This window comes from Amaranthus tricolor, chromosome 1, assembly GCF_026212465.1.
Source record: "Amaranthus tricolor cultivar Red isolate AtriRed21 chromosome 1, ASM2621246v1, whole genome shotgun sequence".
In the NCBI taxonomy this organism is placed as follows: Eukaryota; Viridiplantae; Streptophyta; class Magnoliopsida; order Caryophyllales; family Amaranthaceae; genus Amaranthus; species Amaranthus tricolor.
In genome coordinates, this window is record NC_080047.1 from 14,389,906 (window position 1) to 14,402,075 (window position 12,170).

The following is a 12,170-nucleotide window of genomic DNA, read 5'->3' on the forward strand; positions in this document are numbered from 1 at the left end:
CCTACTTGACATAGATGTACTTACATGTCTTTGCATCGAGGCGTATATCGTGTCTACTGTTGGACGTTAGCTACCGAGCTGGAAAGATGTAGTTGAACGTGGCACTTAGATTACGCTCTCCCATTGGTACAGTTCGAGGGAGTGGGTTACGCATTACTTGATTGGTACAAACCTTCTCACACTTCTTTGATGGTTTTGATGAGGTCACTATTTAGAGATACGCTATGGCGTATCTTTTTTAATTGATCGACGTTGTCTTGTTTGCTGAAGACCAGTAACCAAGTCCAACTGTTGTATTTAACTTTCCTAGCTAGACCAGTCATTAGATCACATTGAGGACTACAATTGGGTTATGTTGCCCTTGGCTACCTATACAAAAGATTGAGTCATTCTGCATAGAAGAACGTTAAGGAGATTGCTAAGCTACTAATAATATCTGTGAGAATGAGGAACCTAAAACTTTGACTATGTGAGTTTTAAAAATAACTTTGATTGTTTAGATGTCACAGTTGTAGGCTTAGAATCACATTGTCATTGGCCAATTGTATTGTACAATAAATATATATATATATATATATATATATATATATATATATATATATATATATATATATATATATATATATATATACATATATATATATATATATACATATATATATATATATATACATATATATATATATATATACATATATATATATATATACATATATATATATATATATACATATATATATATATATACATATATATATATATATATACATATATATATATATATACATATATATATATATACATATATATATATATACATATATATATATATACATATATATATATATATATATATACATATATATATATATATACATATATATATATATACATATATATATATATATATATATATATATATATATATATATATATATATATATATATATATATATATATATATATACATATATATATATATATACATACATATATATATATATATACATATATATATATATATATACATACATATATATATATATATATACATACATATATATATATATATATACATACATATATATATATATACATACATATATATATATATATACATACATATATATATATATACATACATATATATATATATATATACATACATATATATATACATATATATATATATATATACATATATATATATATATATACATATATATATATATATATATACATATATATATATATATATATATATACATATATATATATATATATATACATATATATATATATATATATATATATATGTGTGTGTGTGTGTGTGTGTGTAAAAGGAAGATGAGAGTTTGGATGGAATGAAACTTGAAAATTTGGTATGTTTTTATAGAACATTTGTTCGTTGTTATTAGCAGCGAACGAAATAACGACTAGTTTGAAGAGTTACAATGCTTAGTCTAAATAACTTACAGAAAAGGTCAAAAAAAGTAAGTCGTGATTAGGTTATGTCAAACACTTCAGCATGCGAAAATACTTACTATAACTAGTTCAAAATGCATAAATCAACTATTTAAAATGTCAACTGTAGTATGCAAAAATACCTACTAAAACTAGTTCAAATGTTTGTTAAAACTATTCAAAATACCAACCAAAAATTATAGTAGGTGTTTTTGTAAAATGCGTGCACGTAGTAGGTGTTTTTGTCAATTGGGATTAGAGATGCAAACGAGGCGGGGCGGGGCGGGGATTGGAATTCCCATCCCCATCCCCATCTGTTAATGCAATATCCATCCCCGTCCCCATCCCCGTGGCGGGTATAATTTTTTTCCCCGTCCCCTCCCCGATGGGTTTGTACCTAAAATCATCCCCGCCCCACCACCCATCTGGGTATTCATCCCCGTCTAATACCCATTTTTCCCGCCCCACCACTCGTCAAATCCCCGCTTAATACCCATCTGTGCCACATATTTATATTCAATCATTTGGACCTTAAAACCCATAATACATATCCAAACTCCAATTCTCAAACAAACACACATCCAAAGTCTCAAACAATTAAATATCTAAAGTCTCAAACAAACACATCTCTCAAACAAACACATAACCAAAGTCTCAAACAAACACATAACCAAAGTCTCAAACAAATATACATGTCTAAAACAAAAGTATTTTAACATCAACTCAAAATCATCCAAATTAAATCAATTCAAAATCCCAAAATTTGTACATATCTTGAGGTGGGGCGGGTATTACCTAAACCCATCCCCATCCCCGCTGTGGGTATGAATTTTATACCCGTACCCGCCCCATGACCCATCAAACCGGGACCCATCCCCGCCCCGCTTGCATCCCTAATTGGGATGGACTTTGGGAGCCGTCTCTCAAAGAGACGGACTCTCAAGAGACCTACCGTAATTGAAAACTGCTTGATCAATATCCACAAGTTAAAGCTAGAGAAAGATGAAATTAGTACCAAAATAGGAAAATTTGATTTTAGAGATATAAACTTTCTCTATTTTGTTTATAAAGGTTTTAACTTTTATTTATCTTTTAAAAGATTCTAACTTTAAGTTGGATTTGGTTTTAAAGATTCTTCTAGTTTTAGAAACCTAGAATGACAGCTTATCTTCTTCCTCACTGATGACCACCAACGGGCAACGGCCATCATGGCCAAGTCACCTTCAATTTAATTTCATATATCATGTCTTATTTGCTTTTTTGACATTATGTATCTCTTACTCTTAATTTCTATTTTATTATTATTCTATAAGTTAAAACATAGTCAAGTGGGATCTTGTTTGTTTCGTGTCAATGCAAGGATTATTTATATCAATTTTTCATAATTTTTAATTATGCACAATTAGAGATATTAAGGATTAAATAAGTGCATTAAATAGAGTGTAAAAAGTAAATGAGACATTAGTAGTGAATTAAAGGGAGTATTATTTTGATTTTTGAAATTCCCAATTAGGGTTATTTTTAATGTCAAATTTCAATTAAGGTCCTTGTACTGATGCTGAAGATCATATACATGTTGCAGTTGGTTCAAAAGTTGATGGGGAAAATAGTAAACTGTGCATTGCTTAAGTTGAAAATTTTCACCAAAGTGAGGAAGGCTGCACAAAGAACAATCAGACATTGGATGAAACTGCTTCTAAAACTGTGTCTGCTGCATGCTCTTTGGAAGCAGGGGTTAAGTTTAATGTTGCCTCTTTTAATGGTGAACCTGAGGAAAAAGCTCACAGAGATTTTTCATACCTTAAAAATGGTGGTATTGTAATACATATTTAAATTAAACAATTATGAATTCTTAATGAATAAATTAAATTAAATTAACAATCAAAGTAAAGCATTTTCATTTCCTGTGTTAAGTCATTTTTTACAAATACTAGTATTTATGGTAATTTTCCAAATCGAGAGCGTTGACTCCTCTTGGCTAGCATTTTAATGGAAGATTTTTTATTAATTGAATTTTAATGGAGAATTAAAAAGGAAGAAAGTGAAAAGGAAGAACATAAAAAGGAGAATATGTTATTTTTATCGATATTTTAATTATAAAATAAATATAAATTTAAAAAAATAATAGAAGATGACCTGTTGACCAGGTTAAAAGTTAAAAAGATCTTCAAAAGCAAATACAACCTAAAATTAGAACCTTTAAAAAATATAAATTAAAGTTGAAATTTTTAAAAGCAAAAAGGAGAAAATTTATATCTTTAAAATTAAATTTTCCTACCAAAATATATACCATCATGATTCATAGTTACCCGAAATGGTTCCACCACATATCAAAAACTTATTTTAACTCAAAGCTAATTTTTTTTTTTTTTTTTTACAATATTCCTTCTACAAACTGCTAACAAATAATAAGAAATTGGTAAAATTCTTTCAAGTCATGTTCAACACCATCTACTTCGCCATAATTTATTTAGCGCATAAATAACATTACGCTAAAGTGCCCTTCATTCTAAAATGAACCAGGAAGCCTATACATATACCCAGGAAAACAAGATATCTATCTACACAATTGTATTAGGAAAATCTCCGATGCTAGCGCTACATAATACTTGTCCTACAATACCAGAAAAATCTGCACCTGTTATTGCTTCGTGCATTAAGCTTTTACGTCTAACATATCATCTCTTTGCGTTATGTCAATATTCAACTGTGCTGTCAAAGTTCATGATCGATTGTGTACGCATCATTTATTCAACTCCGAAACTCATCACAGTCTTTGGAACCATGATCAACAAAACATTTTACGAGAGGGGTCATTATCTTTGAAATCTCACTTTTGAACCTTACAGAGCCAGGTTTTGGAGCATTGTCACCTTGTTGAAGCCAACTCTTCACATTACACCCTACCGCAGCACCATCAGCATATGCCTTACATGCTGTCAGTACATCATGGGCATAAATACGGAAATGTCCAGATACCAAATCCTCAAAATGCTGCATGAAATGTCATCAGCATAAGCCCTCGCAAGTAAAAATTGGTAAAAAAAAACAAGCAAAAATACTAGGAAACAGCGCAGCAAGAAGCGCATCATTTCTCAAGTCCATAAACATTCTTATATTTCTTGGTGATTGGAATGGCAAAAGACATAGGATTGAGAATCCACATGTGATCTTCGTACAGAAAACCAAGATTCATATATGCTTACTGTGAAATCCTAGTGATGAACATCATCTTTTGGGGGGGAATCATGGAGGGTGCAGTTGAATGCTCGGTCTATCCCAAAGTTCCAACACTTACCATGCTAAGTAGTTCTATAAAATTAGTTATTGTTTGATGATCAAGTGTTAATATAAATGTAAATGTATGTGTGAATATATGATAGGAGACAGTGGAGTCTTTTTTCAGTTGTACGAGGAATTTCGGGGAAGAAATAACATAGATCTTTAGTGCTTGCTAAAAATTAGAGGTGTTCAAAACAGACCCGACCTTGTAACTGATTTGACCCAACTTCAAAAGTGATCTACAATTATGCAAAAAACAATATGGACACAAAACCCGATTTCAAATTGACCCAAAACACCTAACCCGGAATCAACCCGACGACCCAAATGAACACCTCTACTAAAAATGGAAGTTATCACACTAAGTTGAGACAGGCGAAAAAGTCTACAAACTAACTGAAAAAGAGGAAGCACTGAAGCAGAATGTAATTTGACCATTCACATGTGATCCTCATATCAAGATTAATTGGGAAGTAAAGGCATCATACCTGAGGTGGATTCCTAATAATGATCATCATCCTTTTCAAGGATTTAATGAAAACATCTTCACTGTAATCCCTGGATTTTTTGGTACCATCTACACCCCGGAAGATCTTCTCATACCCAGGTTCATTGAAAAATGGCTCAGCATTGAGGATCAAAGCTTGAATAGAGACCAAAAGTTGGAGCACTGTTGACTTATTTGGAAGCCACATCTCATTTCGTTCACCGTTCCAAGTGTTCAACAGGCTCAAGCAGACTTTTCCGCAATCATACAGATTTGGATTCATTCGAAATCCATTTGAATGAAAATGGACCAACTGATGTACGAAACAAAAGTGTCACTAAATCATCCTTTATCATCATTACTATTGTAATTTATATACAACAAATATTATTCTTTCTCTTAGTCCATGTTACTATAGCTCCAAATATCAAGAGCATTGATGATAGGATGATGTAAGTTACATGTGAGTTTTGAAGAACAATGTGAAAATAAATGTAAAATAGGTATTTAAATCGAGAAAGGGAATTAAAAGAGCAAAAATAGGGCTAACAAAGAGAAATATAAAAGCAAAATAGAAAAAATCCAAATTGTACAAACAAAGTACCAAAATGAAGAGTTAGACTAACAAAAACCAAAGGTAGTATTCATGTAATACCAAATAGTAATATTTTATATCATGTGTGTAGATAAAACAATGAACCAAGATAATGGAAATCAAAACTTCTCTATAAAATGAAAACTTATAGGCGATGTTTGGTATATATACGGCTTTTAGTTGTCTTTTTAGTTGACTTTTGGCTTTCGACTTAGTGGTTGGTCAAAAGCCTATTCAGTAAATGGTTTTTCAGCCAGCTTTGCCAAAATGAGTTAAGTGTGCTCAACTTTTTTCATTGGCTTGTGGCTTGTTAGCCAATTTTTTCTCATAAAAAACCAATAAACAATGCCTAGTTTTACCAAATGTTCTTAAACAAATGGCTCATCCAGAAAGCTTAAAAGCTAACACAAGGAAACACATCCAATTGGTCAAACAAGTCAACTAAAAGTCATTCGCCAAACACACCAATAATATTTTGTCCAAAAATTGGAATATTGAACCATTGCTCATCTATGTAAGAAAAATACACATGGCGACCTCCAATTATAGCTTTTGCGTTTCAAAAAGATATGCAATTTACATTATATTAGTGTGTTTAAAATCTATAAATAGCATAAATAATGTGTAATCTAACATGACTTTCCATCTCTTTTAGGATATATGATGCTCAAGTAATACAACATAAAAACAATTTGAACAACTTCGTAAAGATTTAGCTGCCATGGAAACATACCGGTGGATGATTAGGATATGCAGCTGGAAAAAAGACATCAAAGACATAAAGGCCATCATGGTACGGAGTACCTGCTGGTCCAATGATGACAGCCCTTAAAAGATACAGCTGAGATTCATAAGCTCGGACATATATATTTTCTGCAGAAAGTGTTAAGTATAGAACCAATGAGACTTCAGTCATCTAGGAGCTGGACACAAGTACATTTTGTTAACTCAACCAACCCTGCCAATCCCCATACTTTGAAAAGAATATCAGACAACCAAGACAAGGTAACAGAGATAGAGATAGAGACAGAACGAGAATATTATATCACGCTAATAAAAGCTATTATTAGGTTCTAGGGATGGTTAGAAGAGAGCAGAACATAACAAAGGAGATAAGGAGGTTGCGCCAAGAGAGACCCTTGGTTTGAGAAATACTCGCAAACAAAGACAAAAGACCTAGACCACACCATGGGCAAGACAAAGAAGCCTATAAATGGAGAATTGACTACAGCGTCAGAAATTAGTCAAGAAACATGCTAAACCATGAAAATCTAACCAGGTAAGTTTTGCTCCAATATTTTCCACTCATCCTGAATTTTCTTCACCCAAGACTTAGTATCCTGCAGTATCAATTAGAACATGTGAGCAAACAGCTACAGTTACTAAACGAAATAATGGTTCAGGGACAATAAAAGTCCAAATTTTTTGGTTCATATATTACCAGTGGCGCCGAACCTTTGTAATTCATGAAATAATGATCAGAACAATCAGTAACTGTATCAAACTGTTTAAAATATATGAACTTTCTCAAAACATCATCTATCTCCTCTCCCATTCTAACTGTCGAACTTGTTGCAGCTTTTAAACTACTAGAAGCAGATGAAGATGAAGCAGCAGAAGCTAGAAACTTCTCAATTTTGGAAGGATCCTGCAACCAAGGAACTGTCGCCTCTACACCAGGAGGCAAGTCTACACAGTCAAATTGAGCTTGCAACTTCAAATATTCAGCATCATCAGCATAGAAATTATATTCATAGTCAATAACATCAGTATCAGAAAGGTCATCATCATTAAGATAATCATATTCTTCATCCATAGCATCATCTTCAAATGTTAAGTCAGAAGCAGAACCAACATTATCAGCAGAACCTCCAATTGATCTCTTGCCAGCATTGGCACTATCCACATTAGCATCATCCACAGAGGCTAAGACAGCAGGTGAGACCACAAGATCACTTGACAAGGCATCCTGAAAGCGGAAAACAACATAAATGGAGGATAAACCAAGTATAAAAAAACAACATAAAGTTGAGACCATTGAAACAAATTCATTAGCTAATTCACCTTTTGTCGATTCGCAGTGAATCATGTGATACTGGTTAAGACATTCAAATTATTTTCCAAAACCAAAATCAACATAGCAAACCTTAATTTATGGAAAACAAGCAACATACTCAACAATAGAGCGCAGCCTCCAAATAAAATAGAAATTCATATTAACAACAGCAAATGATAATCCATCTTTAACAGAATGCCATAGCCTCAAAAACGAAAAATTCTTTAATTCTCCTCATTGCATCTAGTTTGAAAAGAAGTCATCTCCATAAAAATCATAAAGTGAAGAAGACTAAATCAACAATCCATGCAGCACAACAATGATGTAAAAGTCACTCAAATATTCAAAATCAGCAATTCTGGCCACTACAGAACGTACAAGTATGTGACAGGACAAAAATCACTTATCCATTTGATAAAGACCCCTGAATATTCACCTCCAAAACTAAATCAATATCATATTCTACCCCACCATAAAAATTAGATAATTGAAAGATAAAGTATAACGTGTTAGACCGAAAATAAATTCAACGATTAATTTTTACAAGGGCTTATAGAAACACACTGGAAAGTGATCATCCAACGATAAACAAAAAACAATTAGCCCAACAAAAACCCTAATTGATCGACGGTTTTCGGATTATAAGCAACAAAATCCCAATTAATTCAGCCAAAATTGTCATCAAGAGTATAAAAACACCCAATTTTCAGTTTCCGTTACATGACAAGAATCAAACAACCTCCCATAACGAAAAAATATAACTGAATATCGAAAACTTAATCAAATTCCGATACATTTCTCAAAATCAAGTGCAAAATCAAAAATTCAAACGCGATTAATGGCAGCAATAAAATTAATTCTATCACTCAGAATTATAATCGACGAAACAAACAAAAAAACGTAAAAACCTTCTCTTGATTAAGTTTATTGGCGATCATAGAATCAGAAGAGGGAAGCCCATTAAGATCAACAACTTCCATATTCAAAAGCGAACAAATTTTGTTGTCGTTATACCCAAATAAAAAATTCGATCTCAAATTTTGTTCAGTTGTAAAGAACAGAGGAAGAGCGAAGATGTGGGACCTAGAAGAGAGATGAGAGAGAATGAAGGGGGTAGAGAGAGAGAGAGAGAGAGTGGATGTGTGTTCGCCCGCCTTAAGTAAAGAGAGATGAATCTGGTGCGTATAATTTACTATAAATAGTGATGATGAAGAGTTAAAATCATTGGTTGTTTTTAAATACTGTTGCTTTTTGTATTTTCCTCAACTCCCTTAGTGTGGGACTGCGTTGTATTTGATTTTAACCCTTTTTTTTTAATTTTCTATTAACATTGATTAATTTCTCTAATTTACAACGATTGTCAAATTTGGTTTTTACATTCTATACAATGCACTGATTAACAATTATAAAAAATTAATTAGTAAATTTTATATTGAGAAAAAATTAAATAAAATTTTACCTCATTATATTTTAATATCTAGATTAAGAATAAATTATAACTCAAAAGTTATTGATGAATAATCTCATTAAATCAACTAAGACCATGGCTCTAAATTAGAGGGAGTATAAATAAATAAAGTTATTAAGTATGAAATTGGTGAATAGATTTAAATTACAAATAATTAAATTTATTGAAATCAAATTTATATATACTTTAAAGATTTATTTTAATTGTCAATTTTAGAAAAATTTTCAAATCATACTCTCCCTGTCTTTATTTATTTTTCTCATTTATTTTTTAAGCAAATTCCAATGCAAATTTAAAAATCAAATAATTTTAATTGTGAATCTTTAAAAATTCTAAAAAGTTAATATTTAAAAAATATATTGAAACGAATCTATCAAAATCCCACACAAATATGTTTTTCATATAAATCGACGATAAATCATGGTCAAAATTTAACACTTCAATTTATAAATAATGATAAAAAAATGAAAACGGGAGTATTTCAACTAAACTAAAACTGTGTAGTTTGCACTAGCCAGCCAGCAGGTGTTTGGGTAAAAAATCATCCGTATAAGGTACAAGTGTATTCAATGGGTTGTTATTTTCAACAAAATGTTAACACAAAGCATTAGTGAAACTAATAGTCTAATAATAGATAGAATGCTTCATAATATATTTAGTATATATAGGGTAATCATACATACTAATAAAAGTATTAGAAAATAATAAATATTATCTTTAGGAGAGCTATGATAAAAAAAAATTATTTTAGTAGATAATAATTGATTATATGATGATATTTACCTTATTTTAAAATTTGATTTTTTTAAAAATTATATTATATCATACATACTAATACAAATATTAGAAAATGACAAATGTCATCTTTAGAGAAGTCATGACAAATAAAATTAATTTTATTGGATGATTGTTGATTACATGACAATATTTACCTTATTTAAAATATGTTTTTTTTAAATTGGAGCTAAATTAAGTAAATTATTTATATAATTGAATTATAGGAAAAATTACATAGAATAATCCAACATTTTCATGATTTTTCTACAATAATTAGACATATTAATTAATCATGAATAATTCCAACTTTAAGGGGTATTTCCAAGAGTAAATCCGGTAACCAGATGGCTTGCTATAGAAAGTTTTATTTGTTTTAAAAAATTTCTTATTTTTTTTATTATTTAGAATTTTTTATGTAAATTTTCAATATTTTGCACTAATTTTACATTAATTTCAGTTTACTTTTTCGGTGAATTACCTACTATAACGGATCATTAGATTATCCAGGTTTACTCTAAGAAAATACTTTCTAAAGTTGGGTTGGTTTATGATTAATCAATAGTTAGGATTATTGTAGGAAAATCATCAAAGGTTGGATTATTTTAGGTTTTATTTCCTTGATTATAACAATTCAATAAATTATGTATTCAATTATGTATTTAATACTTTCTAAGGTTGGGTTTTAGAATTTGATATATTTAATTGAATGTAAAATTATGTATTGGATAAATAATTAAAAAAAATAATATTTAATATTTGCTTTAAAAAAGTCATGTATTCAATAAATTTAATCATGATAATATATACTGAAATCACTTTATAAAGTTATATTTTTATATATTTTGTACTATTAAATTTTTGCATTACAAACATTTATCAAATCAGCAGATATTTAGGTGAAAAAAAAATCAACAGATATTTAGTTTCATTAGTATTGAAAACATCTAAAATATAAAATAATTTTCGATCACACATATATATATATATATATATATATATATGACGGTGAAGAAAACGCCTCAGAATCCTTCACATTTTGGTTATCCATTTGTTTCACACAACTTCTCTCTCTTCACTCATCTTCACTCGTCTTCTCGCTTCTCTAATCTTTTCTGGATAATTGATGTTCAATGATTCCTTTTCTATGACAAATTTTTAATATTTCTCAAAATTGTAAGTGTTTTTATCTCATTCTATGCAAATATATTGTTTATAACTTCTTCTATATTCATTAATTTCTTTCATTTTGAAATTTGGGGTTAGTTTTTTTAATTTTTATTTAGAGTTATATTTGTTGATTTCAATGTTTCTCTTTTATTTACATAATTTTTCTATTGAATTGTTAAGATGTTTTTTTTTAGTTGTTCATATCCATTTTTCTGTATTTCGTTTTAGGGCTTTTGTTCAATCTTGTTGTTTTGCGTTGTTCACCTCGTCATCTATGTTCTCCATCTCATTCTCTTTCCCTAATAATACTCCATCTTTATTTGCAATTTCATTAGTATTTGCACAAATTTTATGAATTCTTAAAAGTTATTTGCAATTTTCATTAAGCAGGTTTGGTTTTTGGCTATTTATATTTATGTTATAGAATGTGTGTTAGTTTCTTGCATAAAGGTGTTGCTTTTTGTTTCGAAAGTCGTTATTGGTGTTGTGTTTCAAGTTGGATTCTAAGTTGTTTTTATTTGTAGAAATTGGTATTTACTTGTGTATAATTTATATATATATAAATATATATATATATGTATACTATACATATATATATATATATATAAATATATATATATATATATATATATATATATATATATATATATATATATATATATATATATATATATATATATGTATAGAGAGAGATCCAATGAGAAAGGTGTTGAAAATGAGAAGGGTAAGAAGGACTCTACACCCTTGATTTCACTAAAATAAAAAAATCTAAGTCACGATTGAGCGGAAAATACATAATTGTAAAAGTAATTATGTTACACAGAAAAATAATTAACTATGACATAAATTTTTAGAATGTTCTTATTTTATAACA

The 12,170-nt window shown here is 29.6% G+C and overlaps 1 protein-coding gene across 2 annotated transcripts; it reads right to left on the reverse strand.

The window, feature by feature from the left end:
- Window positions 1-3,746: 3,746 nt before the first annotated feature.
- LOC130805117 (putative ubiquitin-conjugating enzyme E2 38) lies at window positions 3,747-9,052 on the reverse strand. Of its 2 annotated transcripts, none has more exons than XM_057669778.1 (6): window positions 7,893-8,773; window positions 7,270-7,797; window positions 7,105-7,168; window positions 6,562-6,701; window positions 5,235-5,546; window positions 3,747-4,458 (listed from the first exon to the last, which is right to left on the reverse strand). In XM_057669778.1, exons 2-6 carry the CDS (start codon window positions 7,642-7,644, stop codon window positions 4,216-4,218), a joined length of 1,134 nt encoding a protein of 377 aa, XP_057525761.1. In that variant the 5' UTR covers window positions 7,645-7,797; window positions 7,893-8,773; the 3' UTR covers window positions 3,747-4,215. The 2 variants fall into 2 exon arrangements, with proteins under 2 accessions (XP_057525761.1, XP_057525752.1); XM_057669769.1 differs by lacking the exon at window positions 7,893-8,773 and adding an exon at window positions 8,793-9,052 and having other exon boundaries at window positions 3,748-4,458.
- Between the last annotated feature and the right edge of the window lie 3,118 nt (window positions 9,053-12,170).